This window comes from Sceloporus occidentalis, unplaced genomic scaffold, assembly GCF_023333645.1.
Source record: "Sceloporus occidentalis isolate IW3139 unplaced genomic scaffold, rSceOcc1.0.p SCAF_3, whole genome shotgun sequence".
NCBI lineage: Eukaryota > Metazoa > Chordata > Lepidosauria > Squamata > Phrynosomatidae > Sceloporus > Sceloporus occidentalis.
This window is the reverse complement of record NW_028316983.1, coordinates 213,896,288-213,923,897: the sequence shown is the minus strand read 5'-3', so window position 1 is coordinate 213,923,897 and position 27,610 is coordinate 213,896,288. Positions and strand designations below refer to the sequence as shown.

The window sequence follows — 27,610 nt, the reverse complement described above, 5'->3', positions numbered from 1 at the left end:
TAATAATAATAATTAATAATTATTTGTTTTATTTATATACCGCTATTCCAAAGATCATAGCGGTGAACAGCAAGTAAGCTAATTAGCAAGTAAGCTAATTAGATGTTTGATATCTTAAAGCAGCATGTATAAAGGTTTCTAATACTTCCCAAGGAACAGGGTTAATAAAATGAACCAACACCACTATAAAGGCAGCTGGCAGATACGAAACAGTCTCTTTGAGAAGAGGCTCTCCTGTTTCAAACCTCCAGATTTTTTTTTAACTATAGCTACTCATGGGCCCTGGGCAATACAGTGAATAGTAAGGGATTATGGGAGTTGCAGTTCAAAAAAGTCTTATCTAGGGACTATTAGCACATACCAGGTGGGACCCTGTGGTGTACATGCCCATAAGTGTGGCTTACAGGCACATGTGCCTTTTTCGAGGGTGTGGAAATGGAAAGGAATTTCACGCAGACATCAGTCGTCCATAAAGTGAGTGATGGTGAAGGAAGTGCAGATTTGTAATTACAAAGCGTAATAAAAAAAACATTGTGCAAGAAAAGTACATATCAATTTCCCCCTAAAATTAGAATCTTTACAAAACGATGATGTAGCTAACTAACATTTGCTACATTTAAGAGAAGTGAGGAGAAGAATCTCTAAAATGGAAGTGCTTCTGATACAAGCCTTCAGAAACAAAGGTTATGTCCTAGTTCTGCAAACCCACCAGTTTTAGCCTATTCAGATTTCAAGAAAGGGAACTGAGTCATTTGAATTATTCCCAATGTCAGAAAAAAATCTTAAGTAGCTTTGTTTAAATAATTCATAAGCACTTATGGTAGTATTTTTTTGGGTTTTAATTTCTTATAAAAGACATTAATAATAAACATCCTAACAAAGAAAATTATTTATTTTGAAAATATTGTACATAAAGTGCAAGTGATATATCAAGCTAAAATATACCACTTTTCCAGTGAAATATCTTTCTCAAAATAATTATGCTCAGCCCAATGGTTACATCAACCAATTAGACTGTCACTTTTCTCTGTATTCACAGTTCTTGCTGAATGTCACTCAAAGCAACTGTAAGTCGTTTAATTTTCTCTTCCATGACTTTTTTATTGCTTGCAGTTTCCTGCAGCAGCCTACGCATTTCTTCTTCAACCTGGTAAACCTAAAATAAAATTCAGCAATAGGTTAGTTACAAACGGTGCTCTTTTGAACTTATAAACTATTAATATTTATTTCTAATATATTTGGGCACTGAAAGATTCATTAGCAGTATCTTGCTGTCTTTTCACATACTGTGAATTTGCATTTCTTCTGAAAATATTACAGAAAAGTAAACAAAGGTTTAAAAGCAGTTTAAGAGGACATACCTCTGAAAGCAAGAACCTCCATTTTATTTTCTGGAGACCATACATAAATGTTTGAAATGCAATTTCAATCACTATGCAAAATCCATTACTGCATTAAAAAGGTTTAACACAGTTACTAAAAATGGCATAAACATACAACCGAAAGCTAGGTTAAGAGAGAAAACAGTTGATACATTTATTCCAGAATTATGATACTCCAGCTTCCAGAAGCTTTCCTATTGAGATAGTATCTATAAAATTGGTTTCTGCCAGACCTCACTTGAGAATCAGTTCTATAATTTTGCAACCTAATAGGAAGTTCTAGAAATCTTCAAATATGGGCTTCCCCAGAGCATACTAGATAGAAAGATGGAATAATTACCAAACATTTTTGGCCAGTCTTAAAGCCACTGAAAAATTTGTTGTAGACAGCAAACAGCTCTCAAGGAAGCTTTAGAGGAAAAACGTATCAACTTGAAACCAACCTAGAACTGCCAAAACCACTGACATTATGTATACCACCCCCACAAAGACATTAGACCTTTGCTTTTTACACATACAGATTATTCTTTTGAGGAAGCCCCGCTAGTGAATGCTTTAATCATCCATAAATTGTGAGCAAACAATTTTTCCAACAGATTATTTACTGATTATAAACAGATTTAGAGATTATAAACAAGTGAAAACACATAGCTTTATTCATTACCTTTTCATTTGCTGCCACAATCTGTTGCTGCTTTTCATTTGCTAGCTGAAGCAGTTCAGCTTGATGTGCTGCTAGTGTTGATTCAAGTTGCCTTCGGAAAGCATCATCCATGGAATGCAGCTTTTCTGTTAATGCCCTAAACACAAGATGAACCCTCCAATCTGTTTAGGGCAACACAAGCTTAGATTGCTATTATTTCACATCAGTAACTGTGAGCTTAGAAAACTTCCAGTAGTCTTCCAGTATACTGAAACACAACCTGTTTAGTAAAATCTTTTATGGAATATATTTCAAATTCTTACCATCTTGAGTTGAATACACATTAACATACCCAGAAAGGCAAACCCAATGACGTTTACACAATAAATCAGAAACTGAAAATATTATTAAAGCTAAGTGCTGATGCAACAAGCTATTATTTTCTACTTTTATCCCCTTTCCCCACATCCGGGTAATAAAAAACTAAGCAGGTACAGTTTAGCATCTAAACCCTGGATTGTGGTTTATACTGCCCATAGAAACCAGAATTAGTAATTCAACACCACATCCTTATTGTTAACCCTGACACAATAAGCCCCTGCCCTGAATTTAGACTAAACTATCCCCAGCCTATGTTTACCTTTTTCCCCAAGGAAAAATTAACAGGTTGACAATGTTGTTTAATAAGCATCAATGAATGATATTATACAGTGCGTCCCCATCATACGCGGGCGCGCTTTATGCGGACTTGAGCTTACGCGCTCAAGCCGCGGGGAGTGCCCAGGGCGGAAAGGGGCGGTGCGTCCCATTCAATTGAATGGGTGTGTGCACCTGTACGCTGCCGTGCATGAGCCCCATTGTTTCCAATGGGGCTTGAGCATAGGCGGAATTTGCCTTACGCGGAGGGATCCGGAACGGATCCCCCGCATAAGGAGAAGGCCGACTATACTATTATTTTAGCAAAGACCCTAATAATATGTTCACATGTTAATTTCTAGGAAGACAGAAAAACAAGACAGAAAACATATATACTTCTAAACAAAATAAAATACAACTTGATACAAGGGGGGAACCTTACTAAGCTCAGGACATTTCAATGCTAATACAATCAGTCTGTCTATACATGATATACTGGCTGGTTAGATGATTCCTGCTTTATCATTATGTATGCATTCAGTTGGCCTATTTATTTACCTCTGTGCTTGAAGACTTTTATCTCTTTCCTCAGTCAGTTGATTTTCCTTGGTATCAAAATTTTCTTTCATTTGTTTAACCTGTGCTTCCAGCTTACTCAACAATCCTCCTTTATCTTGCCACTTCTTATTCATTGCACTGAAATATAATGGATATGTTCAGAATGGCTTCAGAGACTGTTTGCAACGCACCAAAGAGGAAAAAATGACATCCTACTTTATTTGTTAGATTTATATCTCATTTTTCTAATAAGTGCTGCTCAAGTAGTTGAAGTAGAATCATGTTTTAATCTCCCTGTCATGCCCAAATATGATGCATAGTATTTCAACACATGTAGACGATATTGCTAGTTTTACTCACTTATAAGCTTCCTTGACTTCTTCAAGCTCTGTATCTTTTTCTTGCAATTGCTGTTTTAGTTCATCTTTTCTCTCATTTTGCCTTTCTAACTTTTCCATAAGATTATCCAGCTGTGCCTCTTTTTCTTCTAGCTGTGCCTGAAGTTGCTTTTGAATTTCAGTACTTTCTTCACGATGTTTTCTTATTCGCTCATCTCGTTCCTGTAAAGCCTTTAATATATTTTTTCATCAGCAAATTTGGACTAAAGTCTAGCAGCTGATAGCTCTTAACACTTTAGTTTTGACAATTCAGCTCTACTTGACTGTGAAAAGTGAAAAGCCATCTTGATAAAGTACTAAGGAAAAAATTAACCTCCCAGTGTTTTTTAAAGTTAGCTACCTGTCACATCTAAAAGTGTTTAGTTCAGAACCAGTTCTGTCCACTTCTAGGGAGAAAGGAATATAGTGGTTAAAAACAGTACTTTGTCTATCTTCATAATGGACAACTTAGTTACCTTCTATCCATCATAAATATTAACAGTATATACTTCCTTTTCTTTTTAACAACCTGAAGATTGGGACTGATGTTTTATAAAACTTTTATTTATACAGTCCGCCCACCTTTACGTGGGGGATCCGTTCCGAACTCTCCCACATATGGCGAAATGAGCGTATGCTCAAGCCCTATAGAAAATTAGGTGCATGGTCATGGTGGTGCGCAATGCTTATGGCATAGGTATGCATCTCATTGTTTCTAATGGGGCTTGCCTTCCGCGTAAGCTCAAAGCTGCGGAAGGCAAGCCTGTCTATGAGGAGTATTAGAACATATAGATTTATTTAATTTTGGACGGTGTGGACTTCACTTTGACCTCAAACTGACCTCCTAGGGGCACTGCCATTTCTCCAAAGCTTGCAAAGGAGGGGGTAGGAACCCTAGAAGATAATAAACTGGAAAATCCCCACAGGAAGTTTGGGAGTTGCTAAATGAAAAAGCCATCACCTGCAAAACCAACACAATGCTGATTGTTTGTTTTCAGCTTCACACTTGATGGGCCAGTGATCAAATCAACGACCCACCCATATATCTATTGGTCTTCCCCGATTGTGTCAAGACCCAAGTGCATTGTCTAGACCAGTGATGGTGAACCTATAGCACGCATGCCAGAGGTGGCACTCAGAGCCCTCTCTGTGGTCACACATGCTGTTGTCCTAGCACAGAGTTTGCCAGAGTTTCTTACTAGAAAGCCAGAGGGACATGGCACTTTTCAATAAATAAGTGGGGTCCGTGTTGCAGTTTGGGCACTCAGTCTGTAAAAGGTTCTCCATCACTGGCCTAGACTATTCTTCACCTTGGCTTAACAAAGCCCAGGTCCTTACACCCTTTGTCTTGGCTTCAGCCAAACCATTAAAGGTCATCACTAGAGGCTAGATTTCGCCGATAAATATCTGTAGATTTGTCCACCCAGTGTGCTATTACCAAGTATACAGCCCAGTTCACGCCAGACGGGACTCTGATTTTAGCTCTCTCGGCCATCTGGTGGCCGTGTCTCTTCCATCATCCCAATCTACATTGGAGTCCCGGAGAAGCCTTCGGAAGTAAGTATCTTCCATAGTTTTGCCTCTCTCAACTCTCTCCTGAATTTCCCTCCTTTGCTTTCGTTGAGCATTAATTGTGAGAGTGTGTGTGTGACTCTTGCTGTGTGTTTGTTTCTCTTTTTAAATAAATATTTGGACATTAATTGGAGCAGTCTGTCTCCATGTCATATCTTAAGGGAATGTTTGGTCCTCTGGTTGTTAACCCTCTCTCTTGTACAAGCAATCAGAGCGGCTTACATAAAATTCCAATACCTTGTATATAACCCACATTTCCCTCCCCTCCTTAAACAAGTAATAGTTAAAATAATTTGTAAACAGATCACAATTAAAATCTAAATTAATATTAACAAACAACATCAATCCAATCTGGGCGAAGGCTAAGTGAAGGATAAAGTAAACAAACTCCATTTTGATGGCCGGATTTTTCTTATTCAGGAAAGGCCTGCCAGAAGAGATCCGTCTTGATAGCTTTCTTAAAGCTATCTAAACCGGTAATACTTGGATCTCCTCCGGCAGGCCGTTCCACAATCTTTGTTTCATGCACAAAATTATTTTAAAATATTGTATATAAAATTACTGGAACACTATGTGTATAAGATGTAAAACAACACACAAATTAATCTATGTTTAGACTTGGATCCAAACCTCAAGATATTTTGTTATGTATATGCAAACATTCCAGAATCCAAAACACTTTGGGTCCGAAGCATTCCATATAATTGAGACTCAGCCTATAATTTGCATGCTGGACAACATCATAAATAAGACCAGAAGTGGGGAAAGGGGGGTCATCCAGATGATCTCAATAATCTTAACCATGATAGTCAATGGTGAAGAATGTTGAGAGCTATAATCCAACAACATCTAATGCCTGAAACAGATCCACCCACAATAATTGTCCCATATTTTTATGTTTCCTTATATTGTTAAAATAACCTTTAGTCAATGTCTGCTGCTTAGGAGAGTTTAGAGAGAGACCCCTTACTTCTTTTAACTTTCTAATTGTTTCTGTTTGATCCTCCACTATTTTACATTTTATCTTCAATGCATCATTGAGACGTTCATTTTGTGTTTTCAGAGCCTCATTCTCACTAGATAGAATTTCTATTTTGGATTCCAGTCTCCCCCGATCTTGAGCAAGAGATGCTCCTAGTAGAAAACAAAAACACAAAAAAATGCTTATGGGTTTCTGCTTGGCAGATAGTGAAACTAATGTAAGTTTGAAAAAGCCCCTAAAGAAAGCAAAACCCACCACCTTCTCCTTTTCCATCTCCCATCTCTTAAACATCTATCATAGTGTACGGAATATTACAGCAATCATTTGAAAATGGTTAGCTTATTCGGCATAACAACAGAGACAGCATGCCTAGATCTTGCCAGCAAACACTATTTGAAAATAGTGTTTTGGATACTAATTTCTAGGAACGCATTATACAGTGGGATTAATACCAAGATGCTTTCAGAAATTAAACAAGTAGTTGCATGTGTGATATCCCCAGCTCCCAACAGGAGCATGCTGGACTGGGAATCAATGCCTCTTAGATGCCACAGATGCTTGGGCCTTGCTGCCATATGGCTGAGTAGAGTACCATGAGGAAGCAGATGCTTTACAGTCTTACAGAATTACTACAGAAGCATAAGTTACAGCTCTGTTCTTTATCTATATCCTACAAGAGACAAAACAGAACATTCTGAATGATTACCCTGCTGTGCTAGCTCCTGCCCCCATATTTTCCTTTCTGCTTTTAATCCATCAATTATAGATTCTTGAGCTGTTATCTGTGAAATAAGTTTCGATTTTTCCTGTTTAAGAAGCTCAAGCTGAATTGTCTTCTGTTTATCTTCCTCCACCATATTTTCAAGTGTTCGAATCCGACTCTTTAGAAAAAGCAGAAGAAAACAACTTTACTCTTCACTCTCCAAAATGTGCTCTACAGACAGAGCTGTTTGTTGATGTGATGTAGCTTCCAATAGGAAGTAGCAGAGCTAAACTGTTATTGCTAAGAGATGGGGCAAATGATGCTGGACTGCAACTCATAGCAACCCTAGCCATCAATTTTAAAGAGCAAGGGTGATGGGAGTTGAAGTCTAGCAACTTCTGGACAGCCACAAATTGCCCAACCCCAATGTAGATAACCTGTTAATCTGAACCAGGTCAGGGCTGTGTGGCTTCTGAAATACTAACCACTGTTTTGTGATGGAATGTTTCCTTCTTTTACTTTTGGGATATGCTTTGTTTTATACACAGTAAAATGACTGATTAGGACAGCTTGTCATGTACTTGGCTATATTTTGTAGAGGAGAGGCGGCAAATATTTGGCCATCCAGATACTGGATTTTAACTCCTAGCATCTTCCACTATTATCTATGCTAACTAGGGTTGATAGGAATTAAAGGCCAAAAACATCTGAAAGGATAATTGTTCTTCTGTGCTACCAATGCTGATACAAAAAGAAGTACAATTTGAAATTATGAAGCATACCATAATACTTGAAACATAAAAACGGGAAGGAGGATGGACTGTAGAAAGACCTTTCTGTGGTGGTGAGAGTGCATGTTCCTGTGAGGCAATATGCTATGCTGATGGTAGCAGTGCTGGTAGGGGTTTCCATGTCAGACAGGCTTTTTTTTAGGATCCAAACTAAATATAACAGCTACTAGGCAGCAGCAACAGTGAGGGGTAAAACTGGCAAAGACTCTCTTAGAGATAATACCAGTGGCACGATAGCTAACATTTGTTAGAAGTGTACAGAAGAAGGTCTGGTAAACCCCTTTTGAATATCTTTTATCATGAAATTCCTATGATGAGACAATCCAAATGAAAAAAGAGAGAATGCCAGAAGATTAAACTTTCACATCAGATGGCACTGAATAAGCTACTAGGGTAGAGCAGAGTACAACTACATGTAATGCTCTGGCCAAAATGACTAAAATAAGACTGTAATATGAAGTCGAAGGCTTTCATGGCCGGCATCCATAGTTTTTTGTGGGTTTTGGAGGCTATGTGGCCATGTTCTAGAAGAGTTTCTTCCTGACGTTTCGCCAGCAGAGATGCTGGCAAAACGTCAGGAAGAAACTCTTCTAGAATATGGCCACGTAGCCCGGATAACCCACAAAAAACTAAGACTGTAATACTTTGGACAGATCATGAAAATACATGACTCCCTAGAAAAGACTATGGCACTCGCAAATGTAGAGGAGGAAAATCAAATTGAGAGACTCAGTCAAGGAAGTCACATCCCTATGCAAGACCTGAGGCATTTGATAACAGGGAGATTTGGAGATCTTTTATTCATAGGGTTGCCATAAGTCAAAGTTGACTTGACAGCAGTTAGCAGCAGTAGCAGCTTTAAAACTAGCCACTCTCAAAATCTGGAATGACCTGCCGGAGGAGGTTCGTCAGATTACATCTCAACGCATTTAAAAAGGCGATAAAAATGACCCTCTTCTGGCAGGCTTCCCAGACTAACCTCTGCTAAAATTGAATCAACTGCCTGATTAACCAGCCTCCCTGCTTCAATATTGCCTCATTATTGTCAGCTTGTTGTTATCTCCTGCTGAGCTATTTATTTGTTATTATTTTAGCTAAATGTTTTACTGTTATTAATTGTACTGACGGGAGAGATGGTAGAAGGGTGGGGGGTTCTGGGGACTGTTCTGTTATTATTTTTGTGATTTGTTTTTGGAATTTTCTTTGCTGTTACCTGCCTCGATCCTTAAATGGGAGAGGGGGGAAACAAACAAACAAACAAACAAATAAATATATTATTATTATTATTACCATCATCATCATCCATGTAGGCTCATGCTAAAATAAAAACCAGTTAGTCTTAAAGGTGCTGCTACATTCCTTTTTCCTCCTCCCCCTCCCTTCCTCCCTTTTATGTTGAAAGAGACTAACATGGCTGCTTCTTTGAAAACATGATAACTGAAGTGCAGTGCCATAAAATACTTCTATGCTGTTACAATGTAAGACTCCTTCTGTTTTAATACAAACGACATCATACAGAGGACACAGAAGAGGATACAAGTCTAAAAATACATACTTTCAAATTGTACATTGTCTCTTGCTTTGATTTTACTAGTTCTGTAATCTTCACTTTTTGTTCTTTCACCATTGATGTCAGCTCTTGGATCAGTGTAGCTGATTGCTTTTCTTTTTGCTGAGATTGAACAAGAGCATGCTTATGTTCTGTCAACTCAGCAGCAATGTCATCAAAGGCTTCTTTAACCTATTTTAGCATGAACAAAAAGTTGAGAAAAGAGTTCCACCATGACAGTGTTTTTTCCAGAATAAAAACAGCAATGTAATATTATGAAGACTGGCAAAATATCAATTATGAAATGCATAGTTTTGAGTACTCAGTTGAACCCATTTCACAGGGTTGGTGTGAGCATATGTTGGGAAGAGAGCCATCTACGCTGCCTTGAGCTGACCGGTGGAAAGATAGGATACAAATGTAAAGTATGAGTAAGTATTTTAAAAAAACAAAAACAAACAGATTTGACATCAATCGCTAGAACACAGGCAAAGCAATGGAACACTGAGACATCTCCTAAGGCAATTAGGAGTGAGGTAGAAATAGTATCTAACATTCTCCCACTATTAGTTCTTCCTCTTAACTACTTCCTTCCCATTGCAAGCAGACCTAAATCTTTTAATCAAAAACCTTCCCCCAGTTCTGTGTCCTAACCTGACCATTCCCCCACCTTCTCTAACCAAAAAGAGCTCTGAGGCCAAGGAAGAAAAGTAGGAGTGGGGTGGAGATTTTGAGATCAAATGTCCTTCTCCAAGGTCAGAGCTCTGTCCTCTGAGGACAATTTCCAATCCATCCTTTGGCCCATGGTGTGCTGTCCCAAAGAGTCTAGGACTAAGATCTTTCACTGACCAGGCAACGTGTTAAGATTACAGGATTATGCACCGTGTTTCTACTAGAGAGACCTACTAAATCACCTGTTGAATGGTGACTCATTTATATAAACCTCACAAACTTTGTCACAGCCTAGGGATGAAGATTAAAAAGAATGATATAAAGACTCCCTGCCATTTAAAATATGTTTTTATTGTGAATCATGATATTTTAATAATTTCATTGTTTTTAATAATGTTGTACGCAGTCTTAAGCACTATTGTTTTTTGTAGAAAGGCAGGGTAAAACTAATAAACAAAACATAATAATAATCCACTTGGTATGCACTGATTTTTTTAGTATTTATATCAAACATGGATTTTAAAAAATTAAATCAAATTTTTCCCTTAACTCAAATTTTTTTTCAGCCTCCACCATGAAAGGAATAACTCACTTTTTTGTTTGTTTGTTTAAAAAGGATTAAATGTTCTACATGCCCAACAAGAGGAGGAATTCAAAAGGTTATACTCCTCCTATGTTCTTCAGTTCTTACCTCTGTAAATCTTTTGGCTTCTATAGTTAATGCAATACGAAACTCATCTTCTAAATCCTTATAATTCTGATTTAACTGATGCACTTTCTCCTGCAGTTCTTTGATGTGGTGTTCATGCCCCTGCCGCTCTCTAGCAACTTCCTTTGACAGAGCTTCTTGGAATTCTGAGCTGTTTAATTTAACCCTAGTTTCAAGTTCTTTTCTGGAATGATACACCATGCAAGAAAGAAAGTAAATGCTAAGATGAACAATTACTTGTCCCTGAATTCCTTCCATACTTATGTGGGCATGATTACACCAGCCCCTTTCACGCTGCAATCCTGGAAGTCAAATAAAATGGCAAAATTCTGAGTTTGGAGTAGCCAGCCCCACATTTTTTCCATTTGTGCGACCGAGGCTGCTGCAGGCATTCCGCCCCCTTCCCGTACTCTCCCTTAACCCCTCCCTCTCTCCCTTATGCTTTACCAAGCATGTCTTTACTTTTTTTGTTTTTCAACTATTTGAATCTGAATGAACTGGGATATAGAACATATAGGTTAGTATGTCAGAACAACCATGTCTGTATTTACATATGGGATTGTCCAAAGGCACATACCTGTGTTCTTGCTCTCTCAACATAAGAAGTTCATGAACTTGTTCCGTCTTCTCTTTTTGTTGCCGAAGAGATACCCGGAGTAACTGTACTTCCCTTTCAGCTGCTGTAGCTTTAAGTTCTGCAGCTTGAATGTGTTTCATCTGCAGGATGTTGCAAACCAAGATAAAAGCAAGATCGCAGCTGTCAATGTTTAGTATGACAAGCACAAAGTTTTGGTACAGCTGCCTGTTTTCCCCATAATTTGTTATAGAAAGCCTCTAATACTTAGCATTCTGGCTACATTTACAAGCAGCTATATGAGCTGCTGTAATAAATATCATGGGGCAGTATAGTTTTGAGTTTTCAGTGAATTACTAAATTATTATATCATGTATTTTGTTGTTTGGCTAATGTGATGTCCTGCCAGGACTGATTGAAACTTTCCCCTGCATTTTCTTTCACATTGGTTCAGGCCATAGTATGTTTAGTGTAGAAAAGTTCTTTGTATTAGTTGTGGGAGGAGCTGTAGGATTCCCCTGCATTATTTCCAGGTTTGGTTTGCCCTTTCCCAGCATGCTCTGTTGTAGCTGGAAGCCTTTAGTGGGGAGCAGTCTTTGCTGTGAGCAGGCAGAGAGCTGTCTTTTTGTTGGCAAACAGGCCCAGACAGCCAGAAAGGGCATTTCTTACACGTTAGCCAATTTAGTTACCAGTACTTAGCCATTTCAGTTACCAGCTTAGCCATTTCAGTTACCAGTTTAGCCATTTTAGTTACCAAGTTAGCCATTTTAGTTACCAATTTAGCCAAATTAGTTACCATCAGCAAGAAATTAGAGGAATTCAGGAGCTGAAAGACCCTGCACCAGCTCCATTGAGTGAGGAGAGCAAACTAACATCAGACCCAGAAAGATGACATCCGGAAGATTGCTGAAACTAAAGTATCTTTTATTTAGAGCTGGGGAGGAGAAAACTCTTTATTTTTGTCCTTTAAATTAAATTTCCCCCCTTTTGAACTTTACATTCAGCTTCAGAGCTTTTTTGGGTAAAGAGTTTGATCTCACCAGGGTACCGGCATTGCACACCCAAACCTGCCACCACCTTTAGTTAGGTGTGTCTTCACAGCTAATACACACATGATAAATATCCTCCAATAACAATGTTTTCTCCTATTCAACCGATGCTGCAAGATTTCCCATCAGATCACCTGTAAACCTCATTTCGCCCCCTACATTAAATACAAAACATGGTACCTCTGAAGCTTGCTGTTGTAACCTTTGTGATTCCATTTTGGACAATTTTTCTTCTAAAGTCTGCAATGCTTTTTGTTGATCCTCCTCCTTCTGTTTTGACCGACTCAGTTCCTTGCCAAGTCTTTCTACTTCCTCTTTCAACTGCTGCGTATCAACCTGAAGTTTTGTCTTTGCATTTCTTTCTTTTAAAATTAGCTCTCTTAGCCTGGAGGACAGGAACAGTAAATTAACGTCTACCTTTGTTAAAATAAAACAATGAAAACTATTTAGGCAAATTAAGGTTTTTTTAAAAAAAAACCTGAGATATCAGAATAATTCTTCAAAACTATTAGTTCTCACTGAATTAACACAACATACCTAACCACTGTTTCTACTTTCAAGATATATTAATAGGCAAGTCATGCTGCTTTTCTGTTTTCTTTTTCAAACCTTCTAGCGTTTCAGTTTTTAAAGCTTACTCTCATCTCGTGGAGCATCAAAAACTATGGAACCAAAGGGCAACTTTAATCATGTTTTGCTGATTCAGGTATCTTGTTGAAACCCAATTATGCTTCTTTAATCATGGTTTGGAATAATATCTAAACTGAGCCATTGTTAGAAGATAGCATGGTTAAATACAATACTAGAATTCTTTTAATCCTTACAATCATTACAGTTAATTATATTAATAGCTTAAAACCGAGAAGCAACTTTGAGTGGGGAGACTTTCCAGAAGGGTAAAGGCACAGAACTCAAAGTTCAGGAACCAGAACTGTCAATATTTAACTGATCACATCTCAGCCATTTGGTTAAGATCATGCACCTATATTTTAACTCAAGGGTTTACTCATCTGCCTCAAAATACTGGAGACAGACATTTTGGGCACTTTAGACAATCAAAGCATTTCCATGTATAGCTAAGCATAATTATTGATCTGTCTAGTTCTGTAAATGTTTCTGTTTAATTTGCAGTAGCTAAACTACAGTGGTCCTCTAGCTCTACCTGAAAATGCCAAGGTCTGAACCTGGGTCCTTCAGTATTCAAGGAATGTATTCTATCACTAAGCTATGGGCTCTGCAAATGTAAATCCATTTCTAATTAGATCCTCTTAGCAAGATACTGGTATATTCACTGTAGCTGTACTCAGTATTTTAGCAATTTTTTTTAAGTTGCACTGTAAGCAGCTCTGAATCTCATATGGGGAGAAAGACAAGATGTAAATCATATAAATATAATTCTGTGGTGATGCAAGATAAAAACACATGAAAAGTCTTATGCTATGCGCACAGTCCACCACCTCAACTTTTCTACTGTTATAGATGCAAAGGTGGGTTTAAAAAAGGATGCAGAACAGGCCAATAATCCAAATGATTTTTACAAAAAGGTGAGTTCAGACTGTGAAGGCAACTAAATAAAGAACAGATTCTGATAACCTGAGTAGGCATATTCTTCATCAGGAGAAAATATTTAAAATTTGATGTTGGAAAAGTAATATTCCTTTTCCAAAGTATCACTATATTTAAGGCATCAAAAATTTGTGTAGGATCATTAGCAAACCATATATGTTTTTAAAGCCACAAGGTAATAAGCACTTTCTGAAAATACTTAAAAAGACTTGAAGGAGTATCTAATGCAATGTTTCTAACAGTAAGCCTGACAGACATTGGGACCAATTTTCTACAAAGGTATTCCTCTACCTACTTTTAGCGACCATCTGTGTCTGATCTGAAAGTTTGTAATAAGAGACAAAAATATTCCAATTGCTGTTTAGTCTTAAATGCATTAAGAATTATTTGCAGTTCAACCTACACGTACCTAGTGAAATTTGTTACCTATTACTGCTTTTAAGTTCTTTCTCTATTACCTGAAATCATAAAAGTTGGGATGAGTGGGGAGTTCAGTCTCTATGTGTGTGTGGGCATGTGTATGTAAAATGTCAATTGAATATGTTGGTTCTTTACCTTTCTGTAGTATATACTGCCATACTTTGAATATCTTTTTCTTCTTTGGCTTGGTTCTGCAGCAGTTTGAGATTTTCTCTTAATTTCTTTTCAGCTTCTTCAGCCTTCCATCTCTTCTCTTTTTCCTGATCTAATTCTTGAATTAGCGTCTGAGCCAGGAAGAAAGATCACATTTTGGAGAAAAAACAAAAATACAATTATTATTATTATTATTATTATTATTATTATTATTATTATTATGTTTATATCCCACCTTCCACCCAGTACAGGGACTCAAGGTGGCTTACAAATATAAAACAGTCCAAGTTAAAACATTATAAAACATGCAAAATACAAGTTTAAAAACCAGTTAAACAATTAAAACATATTATAAAACTCCTTAAAACAAAAACAAAGTAAATGCATTTCTTATTAGATCCTCTTAGCAAGATACTGGTATATTCACTGTAGCTGTACTCAGTCTGGGCATCGACAGGGGAAGTGTGACCCTGCTCGTGCTCTTGGACCTCTCAGTGGCCTTCGATACCATCAACCATGGTATCCTTTTGGAACGCCTGAGAGAGTTGGGTATTGGAGGCACTGCATTGCAGTGGTTCCGGTCCTACCTCTCGGGCAGGTTCCAGATGGTGTCACTTGGGGACAGTTGTTCGGCCAAGAGGGAGCTCAAATCGGGCATCCCTCAAGGTGCGATTCTGTCCCCAATGCTGTTTAACATTTACATGAAGCCTCTGGGTGAGATCATCCAGAGACATGGGACGGGGTGTTATCAGTATGCTGATGACACCCAAATATACTTCTCTATGTCTTGGACTGAAGCAGTGACTAAGGATGGCATCTCTCCTCTGAATGCCTGTCTTGGGGCGGTAATGGACTGGATGAGGGAAAACCGACCCAAGCTGAATCCAGGTAAGACGGAGGTACTTGCTATAGGAACCCCGAATCCAAGAATGGAGTTATGTCAACCAGTTCTGGATGGGGGTCACACTTCCCCTGAAGGATTCTGTTCACAGCTTGGGGGTCCTCCTTGACTCGTTGCTCCAACTGACAGCTCAGGTGGATGCAACAGTCAAGAGCGCCTGTTATCAGCTTCGTCTGATACGCCAACTGAGTCCCTTCTTGGAGCCAAGGGACCTGGAAACAGTAGTACATGCACTGGTATCCTTTTGATTGGACTTTTGTAATGCACTCTACTTGGGGCTACCCTTGTGTCAAGTTCGGAAACTTCAGTTGGTACAAAATATGACAGCCAGATTGATCATGGGAACTTCTAGGAATGACCATATAACACTGGTCTTGAAGTCCCTGCACCGGCTGCCTATTAGTTTCCGGGCAAAGTACAAGGTGTTGGTGATTACCTTTAAAGCCCTACATGGCTTGTGCCCAGAGTACTTGAGGGAACACCTTCTTCCCTATTGTCCGTCCCGCACACTAAGGTCCTCGGGAAGAAATCTACTACAGCCAAAAAGATCTAGGCTAACATCTGTCTCCTAGAGGGCCTTTTCTACTACTGCTCCAAAACTATGGAACGACCTGCCGGAGGAGACCCGTCACATTTCCACTCTGACAGCTTTTAAGAAAGCACTGAAGACGGATATCTTCCGGCAGGCCTTTCCAACTTAGTTACTCTCCCCAGATATAGAGATATTTGTCCCCTCATCTGTCTATTCTTCCCCGCCTATGTTTCTGACTTTTTAAAAAATGTCTTTAATGTTTTTATACTATTACTGTTTAATTCTGTTTTAGTACTGGGAATAGGGGGCGGTAGGTCTCGGGTTTGATTTTTTTTTTTAACTCCATTGTAATGTGATGTATTTTATTGTTGTAACCCGCCCGGATTCTTCGGGATTGGGCAGGCTAGAAATAAATCTTTATTATTATTATTATTATTATTATTACAGCATCCATGTCATGCGAAAGCCTGGCGGCATAAAAATGTCTTTACTTGCCGCCGGAAGGACAGCAGGGATGGAGTCATCCTGGCCTCCCTACAGAGGGAGTTCCAGAGCTTGGGAGCAGCCACTGAAAAGGCCCTTTCTCTTGTTCCCACCAAACACACCTGAGAGGATAGTGGGACAGAGAGAAGAGTTTCTCCTGATGACCTCAATATTCTTGTGGGCTCATACAGGGAGATACAGTCCTTCAAATAGCCTGGACCCAAGCCGTATAGGGCTTTATAGGTCAAAATCAGCACTCTGAATTGTACCCGGAAATGGACTGACAGCCAATGGAGCTGTTGCAACAAGGGAGTTGTATGCTCCTTGTAACCAGTTAACAGCCTGGCTGCAGCTCTTTGAACCAGCTGAAGTTTCTGAGCACTTTTCAAAGGCAGTCCCATGTAGAGTGCATTACAGTAATCCAAATGGGATGTAACCAAGGCATGTACCACCATGGCCAGGTCTGACTTCTCCAGGAATGGGCACAGTTGGTGCTCAAGTTTTAGCTGTGCAAAGGCAGTCAACGCCGATACCTTGGCTTCCAGGCTCACCAGAAGTATCCCCAAACCAGGAACCTTAGTTTTCAGGGGAAGTGTAACCCCAGCTAACACAGACTGAATCTCTATTCCCAGATCTGTCCTTCGACTGACCAGGAACACCTCTGTCTTGTCTGGATTAAGCTTCAGTTTGTTGGCCCTCATCTAGTCCATTACAGCAGCCAGACACTGGTTTAGGACAGAAACAGCTTCCTTGGAATTAGGTGGAAAGGAGTAATAGAGCTGGGTATCATCAGCATACAGGTGACACCTTACTCCAAAATTCCAAATGACCTCTCCCAGCGCTTTCATCTAGATGTTAAAAAGCATAGGGGACAGGACTGAGCCCTGAGGGACCCCACAGGCCAATGGCCAAGGAGTTCAACAGGTATCCCCCAGCACAACCTTCTGAGAGTGCCTCTCCAGGAAAGAGTGGAGCCACTGTAGAACAGTACCTCTAAGCCCCATCCCAGAGGGGCAGCTCAGAAGGATACCATGGTGGATGATATTGAAAACTGCTAAGAGGTCCAACAAAACCAACAGGGGCACACTCTCTGTGTCAGGTTTTCTGCACAGGTCATCCATCAAGGTGACCAAAGCTGTTTCTGTTCCTTAACCAGGCCTAAAACCAGACTGACATGGATCTAGGTAATCCATCTCATCCAAGAACACCTGGAGTTGAGAGGTCATCACATGATCTAGCACCTTCCCCCAAAATGGAAGATTGGAGACTGGCCTGTAATTATCTAGTAAAGTAGGATCCAGGGAAGGTTTTTTTCAAAAGAGGTCTTACCACAGCCTCTTTTAGGCGGGTTGGGACCCTGCCTTGCTGTAAAGAGGCATTAATCACTTCCCTTACCCACTCCAACAGTCCTCGTCTGGCCTGTTTAATAAGCCAGGTGGGACAAGGGTCTAATATACATGTAGTGGCTCTCACCTCTCCAAGGATCCTGTCCACATCATCAGGCTGCACAAACTGTAATGTATCCATCAATACTGGACAAGCAGGAACCAAGGATCGATCCACTGACACTGTATCAACTCTGGTGTCTAAGTCAGAGCGAATCTAAGCGATTTTATCAGCAAAATGATGAGCAAATTCTTCACAGCAAGCTGTTGAGTGGCTTACATTCTCCTCAGGACCTGATCATAACAGATTCTTAACTACTCAAAACAGCTCAGCTGAGCAGTTCTGTGAAGCTCCAATAGTTTTAGTTTAATAAGCCTTTTTTGCTGCCTTTATTGCATCATCACATGTGATTTAAAAACAGCGCTAGAATTCCTCTTTATTCATGTGATAATCATAGGATGAATTGTGATATTGTGCAACGTCTTCATGCCATTGTGCAGTATTTACGGAACCATCCCGCTATGCTCTCATCTTTCTTGTCCATGTGATAAATTCCTATGTCTAAGTTATGTCTAAAGTCCTATCTCTGCATATGTATGCTGGTTAATTTTTGAAATTATTAATAACTATATTAAATTTTAAGAATGATCAAAAAATTGATTGATTCAGCCTGAAAGAAGGTGGCCAATGAAGGTCAACAACCATAAAGTCAACCGATGTTAGAAAATAGGAGCTACTGACTGGTAAGAAAAGGAAGTGTGATGGCATTAATAGAATTTTCAACAGAAGAGGCCAACTTTTTTGTTTCAACTTCATACATCATCTTGTACCTAGCCCTGCATATTTTATAGTTTCAGTGTTGATGGCAAATGTTTCTGAAAGGGAGGAAAAGGGTACAATGCATCTCATATTTTCCTGTTCCTACTTTGGAAATACAAAAATGCCCATATGGTAATTCAAGAATTAAATTATGTGCTCTGGAGACTGGAATGAAAGAGCAAACCCTGAACTCATCCTCACCTGTCTAGACTTGAACTTCAATCTATAAGCAGAATGCTTAAAAAGCCAAAGTGTGTAAGAAACAAACAGGGAATTGAATCTGACAGGTACATTTCCATGGATCTCCATGATCCAGATCTAATTGTAATAGACTGAGTTGAGCAGAATGACATCTACAACACCCTTGCAATGGCTCAGAGATTTACAAGGCTTTTCAGAAGAGAAGAGCTCTTTCTGTTTCCAAAGATCCTGAAGAGAGTCCTGCCAGCAGAAGGAGGTCAGCCAATTTTCACCAATTTTCCTCTTCCCTTTCTCTTTAACATCCAACAAATGTGCACTGAGTGCCTCCCCCAGTTTCATTCCAAAGAGTCCCCAAACCCTCCAAATTAAGCTTTTCAGAGGGCTCAAGACAAAAACCCCTTTCCACTGGCAGGAATGCCTTTTGAACTAAATTCCACTGAGGGGATTCTCCCGCTACCAACTATTGTTAAAAATCAACATCTTTTCATCTTTGAACATAAGTTAGAATAATTTTTGAACTCAAGCTTGATATTAAGAGCTGGTTTCTATGCTATGTAAAAGTCATTGTTACCTTGATAGCAAAACATTAAAATATATTTACCCTGTAAGTAGACTCTTCTGGTGTATTTGAATCCATGATTTTTAGTTTTTCAATTTCACTTTTCTGTCCATGCAGTTTCTTGGGTGATTTCCCAACTACCTCCAAGCTTGGTATTTCTGAAGATGGACTTGAATTTTCTTCTGCTTTAACATAAGATCCTGGATTTTTTGACTTTATGCAACTCTGCCCTTCTCCTCTAAAATGACATAGAAATCAAGTTGATATGAACAGGAATACATCAACAATTCGAATTAAGACTTGCTAACATTGCCAAATATATGGAATTTAAAATGCATCCTGAATACTTAATAAAGTACTGACAAATGCAATAGTAAGATGAAACACTATACAGACAATCTAATGGCTAACTGTAGTGTATAAAATGCAGTTATTAAAAGCAGCAGTTGAGCTTTCAATGCTTTCCCTTCATCTCCTTCAATGCTTTTTCTTCATCACAACTTCTTCTGCCTTTTTTTTTGCTTTTAATAACAAAACTATTCTCCAGCTGGGCTAAAAATTATAATCATCAATCAGATGCCAACTGATTTTTCACTCCAATCCTAATCTAACTGACATGGAACCCAAGTTATATTCAATTTAAGGAATTTATTTTCAAGAGAAGCCTGTTTAGAACTATCTGCCAAGTTAAAATATGTGATGTTATAAAGATCTAATAGGGTTCAATTTCATGTACATCAGCAGTAACCTAGAATATGATTCTAAACATGCTTACTCAAAATTAAATCCCACTGAATTTAAAAGGGATTCTTTGCAAATGAGTGGATAAAGGAATGCAAGTGAACACAGAAGTAGCTATAGCTGAACTGAAGTTACCTGTCTGAAGTTTTGCCTCTCTGAGAGCGGTTCTTGGTAGATAAAGTTGATTTTCGATAATTAGGTACCCTGCTTCTTCTAGCTACCTTTCTGTTCTCTTTTCCACTTTCACCATCACTCTCTGAAGTAAGATCTGTCTCTCTTTTTGCTTTGAGAACATTCAGAGCAATGCCAGGTTGAGAAGAATTAGTTATCTAAAAATAAAAGGGTTTTGTTCAAAATTCACTTCTGATCCTACTTGATCCTGAGACCATTAATTTTAGAAAAAGGCTGGTTACACTAGAGGCACTTGTAATAGGGTCATATGTGAAAACATATTGACTTCAGAAGAAAGTATCCATTATTACTTCAAAAACCAGCTAAATAAGGTACATTTTTCCTTCAAGTTCACAACGTACACAATCTGAGCTGTGAGCCACAGCATTTTTAACTGAGACACAGACTAATGTCACTCTGTTAGACTTACACTACACTCCAAGGCCCACTCTCATTGTCATTATGAGACAGCAGTAACTAATGCAGCTTTGTTAAGGATACCCTTTCTTGGAGAGGGAGCACATATTAGTGCCCATCCAGACTGTACCTCATTCAAAGTACAGATTGTGAGATGAGGTGGGCAAATGAGGTGGAAAAATAGGGAGTTGTTTCAGTTAAGTAGTGGCTGTTCAATCACATCCTCTAAAATATAGGTACACAACATATAATGGAAACCTTTCAGTAGATGTTTGATGATGTTGAAGCCATACTGAGTAAATGGAAGTGTAGTCAGAAAACTGTGCCAAATAACCTACAGTAACTGGAATGGAAAAAAATAAGATACATCTCCGCTTTCCCCCCTTCCCCAATTGTTTCATACTCGTACAAATTAAGACAGGGCTTATGGTCACAGAGAATTCATCTAGAGGCTGCAAGAGCTCAGCAACAGAGAATATGTCCCTCTGTTTTTACACCTGCTTACATAAATGTAAATGGATAATATTACTAGAGGCATTTCCACATTAAACTTTCCTGTATTTTACTGATTTTGTTCTTTACACGGGACATAAATGCAGCTATACACAGAAAGATTTGTAAATCTGGGCTGAAAGACGTAAAAATTGTTACCTTTTCTAGGAGGTGCGATATCTGATCCGCAAGTTTTTTTATTCTCATGTCACTGTCACATTTAGTTCGTTCTGGTTCAGAAGAGGATATGGCCTCGGTGGATGAGCTAGTGACAGGCCAGGTTGCTATATTTGTGCGGTGGCGAAACTGAGCTAACACTTGATCAATGCGGGGTGTTAGCACTGGTAAATTACACGTCTATTAATAAGAAGGAGACTGTAATATAGAAAAAACATATTGCCCTTTATGGTTTTGGGGGGGGGGGGGGGGAGAAATATAGAATCACTGTACCTCTTCATCATCAACAGGAGAACTTGATGAGGCCAAGCAATCTAAAAAATCTTCTAAACACTTCAAATCTGATGAGTTTGCTTCCACCAAGTTTACTGATTCACCAAATATATTCCTTCCATCTAGGACAGTTAGTTGGGGTAAAGCCTGAAGTAGGATCTCTCTGTAACCTTAAAATAATATTGAAGGTATTTATTCCCCTATTACTTCCCAAGAAGGGTTTCTTTGTTTTTGGAAATCACAAATATATTTTACTGTAAAACATAAAGGAACATTCCATTTCATTTTGTGAAGAAACATAAATAATTGAAAGACTCAGTTATGAGCCAAAGAGATAACTATCTCTGAGAAGATGCTGAATGAGAATTGTTGTGTGCCTTCAAGTCGTTTCTGACCCCAAGGCGAACTTATCACAGGCAAACTTATCGTATTCTGGGGTTGAGATGGTGTGACTTGCCAAGGTCTGTCTATCTTAGTAGTTCCCAAATCCAAAGTAATTCTTTCATGTGTGCAACCACTTTTTCCAAATCCTTTTAGTGTCCACTTAATTTCATACGCTAGAACAGAATCACAGGAATATTTCCATGGCAAGGCAAGATCTGCTGAGTAACCCAAAACTATATTCTGCGCATGATTCATACCTATTTTGGCACACACTGGATTATTTTTTCCACTCCTCTCTAAAGATAGATTGGTCAAGTATTGTAATCCACTCAGGCACTGGAGTAAATGGTTAATATTGCTTATGCAATTGCTGTGAAGTTCTATGTGACTAATTTTACAATTGGCTCCACGAAGAGATAGAAGTCCTGTAAAATCAGATACAAAATGATCAGTGAACTTTTCAAGAGGTGCCATTATTGTATTTTTAATATGATTAAATGAGTAAAAAAATCAAGAATGGCTAGAATTCTGTTGCTAATCCCAGCTAGACTAGACCTCTTTAACCAATGGCTGAACAGACATGCACTTCCAGTTGATGGAATAGTTCTGCTCTAGTCAGGACTAACAGTAGGATTAAGTTTAATACGTCACTTACCTTTCCTTTGCAAAATTGCCAAAATGTACTTTGTCAGGAAATTAGAAAAAGATATGCCACTTTCCAAGGGCTGGGCTATCCCTTAGTTTGATACACCAAGGCTTCCAAATAAAGTTAGTTAGCTGTCACATTTGCCAGAATTATGATCCTGCCCTATGCTAGTAATCACATTTTTCCCTGCATGACACAGGAGTGGCAAAGGTAGGCCAACATGATCTATTGGCGCTAAGCAGCCTAATTCTCCAATGACTTAGGCGGGATACAGACCGCCCAAAGCGGATGGTCTCCCGCCATCCTAGTTTGATCCGCGGGGAAGCTACAGCCTCCAGACCACGGGGTTTCCCCATGGAGCAAAAAGAACCCTTAAAAGACGGATTCTTTATTTGGTGCACTTGTGACGCCGCAATGACCCAATGGCGCACTTGCGGTGTCACAAATGCGCCGGGATGTGCAGACGCTAGGCGTCCGTCATGTCAAAATGGCAGTGCCCATGTAGACAGGGCACCGCCATTTTGACGTCCTGGCGACGTACTAGGGTTAGGGAGTGTCTAAAAACGCTCCCAGGCAACCCTAGTACGTCGTCAGGACGTACTAAAAGGCCCATGTAAACAGGACCTTCCTTCCTTCACAGCTGCTAAGCATTATTCCTCCTGCTGCCACTGCATGTGGTGATATATTCATGCTAGTGAAGTGCACCAACAGAATTATGAACATCGTGCCCTCCCACCCTGCATAAAACCACAGCTCCTGGCACACTAAGGCATGTCTGCTGTAATGGTACACCCCCTACAGTCCCTGATTCTGCTCACTCATGAGCAGGCAGAGGGGCAGATCTGTGAGTCTGTTCCTCAAATAGCTTCATCATCTGAGACTCTATGAATTGTTCAAGGAATTCTGCCATAAAATTAAGTGAAGTGCTTTTAAAAAGCAAATAACATACAGGCACATACAGTCTCCTTAGTGTACTTGCCAAGTTTCAAGTGTCTTGGTTTCATGCTCTTGAAACTCTGGCTCTCACTGCCTTTTATTATTACAGAAAAAATATTAATACAGCAGCAACACTTGAAGTCTTACATCTTTAACAAACATCTTTAACAAAACCATGGAATATGTGCACAAAACAATTTCTTCATAAACTTCTGTGCAACAGAATCCCTGGAGAATTGAGTAATACAGACATTTTACTAAACTATATCATCACTTTAATTCAAAATACAATATAGCTCAATCATTCACTTGCAGCAGACTCCAGCCAAGATTTAATCTCACAGCTAAAAGTAGTTCATTTGTCTGAGGTTTCAGCAGACAATTCCTAAGCTACATGAATTATCTAACAGTAAGCCCCAATAATACTTGAACAGATATAGATCAGATGTAGCTGAAAATTTCTTACCTGTAAGGTCATGTATGCGGTTGTAAGACAAATTCAGTTTAGTTAAGTTAAATAGCTTTTCCAATCCTGGGAAGAGGTTAAAAAATAAAGATTCAATGACTACATAAAACAAGAGCTGAAGAATCTATCAACCTGCAGTAAAAGACTGAAGCATGGAATTCTTTTGTTCCAGGCTCGTCATTGTTCCATTCCACTTCCCTTCAGTTTGCTTCCTTCACAACAGGAGTCCATAAGACACAGCTACTAAGAATGCTAAGTCTTCATTAAGCTGCTTGCCTTGTTATTTTTCCTAATAATTTCTGTGCTTGAGCAAACATCAAGATCCTGTGAACATACTGTCTCTCTTGTGTTGTTAGTTATTGATTCCCGGAAGATCCTGGGGGCAGAACATTGGTGCCCAGACCTACCAAAATTGTCACTCCTGCTCTATGAGATTGTGGACATGGTAAAGGAGGCCGCAATAGAAACCACCTCCCCATTTCTCCTGCTGACATCCTCCCCTGGATCTCAATCGCTATCATAAATATGAAGAGCTGTTCTGTTAGTATAAAAAGAAGTATAGAACCAACCCCAAAATTGCAACAGTTACACAAGCAACATAATAATGATCCACGCAAGGACTAACCTTCAACTTTTGTTATCAAGTTACAAGCCAAGTTTAAGGTATGCAGGTTGGCAAGGGAACTTAGCCCTTCAATGCAGCGTATGTGGTTTGATGAAAGATCCAGATGTTGCAAATTCAATAGGTGGTCAAGCCTTTCAATCCTGGAGATCTTGTTACAGTGCAAGTTGAGTGTGTGAAGCTTTGAACTTAAAGATAATTCTGTTAAACTACAAATGAAAAGGATATAACATTAGGACATTTTTAAAGTGAAGTACGATTGTCACCAGAAGTATCTATATAGCACTTATCAAGCATTCAAAGCACTCAGTAACCGCATCACCAGTTCTGCAAGGGAGGTCAGAATTTTTATCTTGCCTGTGAAAAAAGCAGCAAAAGGAAAACCAGTTGCCATGGCTATGCTCCACCTGTCTTTCTGGCTCCTTACTATTAAGCCTATAGAGATACAGATGCAATTGCTTGTTGATAAGTGCCAGTGGGTGTATAGTTACGATTCCACTTAGACAGGAGAGTCTTTTACTCAGTTATGTAATTCCACAGGGTGATCTTGAGCTAGTTCTCTGTCTCTCGGCACTATCTCATGTGGATTGTTGCAAGAATATATGAAATTCATATTATTAAATATGAAATAAATGCAGTCTTAAATATTTAAAAGACTGCCCAAGAGAGGAGGATGCAGGTTTAGTCTGTAGGAAGAGAGACTTAGGGAGCTGGGATGTTTAGCCTGGAGAAGAGAAGGTTAAGTGGTGATATGATAGCCCTGTTTAAATAGTTGAAGGGATGTCATATTGAGAGTGGAGCAAGCTTGTTTTCTGCTGCTCCAGAGACCAGGACCTGCATGGCAGGATGTTCAACTGGATGGCTCTTGTGGTCTCTTCCAATTCTATGATTGTAGGTCTAATGGTTTTAAGTTGCAATAAAGTAGATTTCCATTGAACATCAGAAGGAACCTCTGAACAGCTGTTTGGCAATGGAATTACCTAGAGACATGGTGGAATCTCTTTCTCTTGACCTTTTCAAAAAAGAAGCTGGACAGCTACTTGCTGAGGATGCTTTAACTGGATTTCCTGCATTGAATGGTGCTTGTTGGGTGAGGTTTGGACTTCATACCATATGTGCCCAGGATCATTCATGGTTCTCTTCCCCATCTTCCAACAAACACTTTATCTTCATAATAGTCATGTGAGCTAGACAAGACTCAGGGTGCATCTACACTATAGAAATAATGCAGTTTGATGTGCTGTAGCTCCATCCTATGAAATCCTGGGATTTGTTTCTGCTGCTCCAGAGACTAGGACCAGGAGCAATGGATGCAAGCTCCAGGAAAAGAGATTCCACCTCAACATTAGGAGGAACTTCCTGACAGTAACTGTTCACAATGAAACAAACTCCCTCGTAGAGTGGTAGAATCTCCCTCCTTGGAGATCTTTAAACAGAGGCTGGCTGGCCATCTGTCAGGGATGCTTTGATTTAGATTTCCTGCATGGCAGAATGGGGTTGGACTGGATGGCCCTTGCGGTCTCTTCCAACTCTATGACAAGCCCTCCCTTCATCCACCATCTTGAGGGAGATTGAGGCAGGCTAGCTCCAACAGGCCTGCCTGGAAGAAGACAAGCCCTCCCTTCAGCCACCAGCTTAGGGAGAGAGATGGTGTAGACCGGCTGGACTGTCCCCCTTCCCCACCACCATCATTCCCTTCTCCTTTTGTGTCTTGTCTTTTTTAGATTGTAAGCCTGAGGGCAGGGAAATGTCTAATTTACAAATTGTAAGCCGCTCTGATAGCCTTGGCTGAAGAGCGGGGTATAAATAAATAAATATTATATTATATATTATATTCTATGATTGTCATTTTACAAGGTCTTTAGCCTTCTCTGCCAAAGTGTGTTGGTGCCTCACCAAACAACAAATCCCAGAATTCTGTGCGATGGAGCCATGGCAGTCAAAAGTGGTGTCAAACTGCTTTAATTCTGCAGTGAAGTTGCACTCCCGTTTTTTCTTTTATTCCAACTCTGACAGTAACCAACATAACCCTTCAAAACACAAAGATTCTGATCTCCCCAACCTAAACTGTAATGTACACACCCACCCACCCACACAGTTATATCATTACAGATCCTATTAATTAATCCAACTGAGGTTGTCAATAGCCATAACCCATTATGGCTAACTCATTATTACAGCGTCCTTCGCATTCTTATCACACAGAACAAATATTTTGGAAGTGCTTGGCCATGGAAACCCACTGAGGTGACCACGCTGGGCAAGTCACAGGGACCCCTGCCTCAGCCTCAGCCCATGGCACACACACCCTCTGAGCAAAGCTTGCCAAGAAAACCCCATGACAACAGGTTCTCTTAACAATCATGGTCCAAGGTCGGGCAAGTCACACTCTCTCAGCCTCAGCGGAAGACAATGGTAACCCCCCTCCAACCAAAACTTGCCAAGAAAACCCCATGGCCTTAGGGTCATGGAAACCTACCAGGTGACCCTGGTCAAGTCACACTCTCTCAGCCCCAGGGGAAGGCCATATCCCCCTACCAATAATAATAATAAAAACACACCAAAAAAACCAAGCTCTGGAGAAACTAGGCAAGAAATCCCCCGGCTTTAGGGTCACCATAAGTTGGAAACGCCTGGAAGACACACACAACAACAACAACAACAACAACAACCTAAAGTTGTGTTTATTTATTTGCATACATAGATATTTAGCTAAATAGATAGATAAGATAGAAAGAATAAGATAGGATAGGTAGGATAAATAGGTAAGATAGGTAGCTAAGATAGATAGATAGATAGATAGATAGATAGATAGATAGATAGATAGGATATAGGATAGATAGATAGAATGAATGAATATAGGATGGATGGATAGATAGATAGATAGATAGATAGATAGATAGATAGATAGATAGACAGGCAACCCTCTTTGCAGTATCTTGGAAGCCCTCGCGGTTCCTGGAGGAGGAAGAAGAGGAGGCTGCTCACCTTCGGATGCCTTTGTCCATCAGACTGAGCTCCCCATCCGCCGCCATTGAGCGCGAGCCGCGGGGCTTGCCGCCTTCCAT

The 27,610-nt window shown here is 39.6% G+C and overlaps 1 protein-coding gene across 1 annotated transcript; it reads right to left on the bottom strand.

Annotated features, from left to right (window-relative positions):
* Nucleotides 1-874: 874 nt before the first annotated feature.
* On the bottom strand, nt 875-27,610 carry LRRCC1 (leucine rich repeat and coiled-coil centrosomal protein 1). Its single transcript, XM_089517565.1, has 19 exons — nt 27,531-27,610; nt 24,546-24,751; nt 23,921-23,986; nt 22,130-22,297; nt 21,489-21,658; nt 21,198-21,395; nt 20,094-20,287; nt 19,260-19,455; nt 14,319-14,467; nt 12,378-12,582; nt 11,152-11,291; nt 10,557-10,758; nt 9,200-9,385; nt 6,857-7,031; nt 6,139-6,302; nt 3,580-3,788; nt 3,220-3,357; nt 2,047-2,182; nt 875-1,156 (listed from the first exon to the last, which is right to left on the bottom strand). The coding sequence occupies exons 1-19, from the start codon at nt 27,608-27,610 to the stop codon at nt 1,034-1,036; spliced, it is 3,105 nt and encodes a 1,034-aa protein (XP_089373691.1). The 3' UTR covers nt 875-1,033.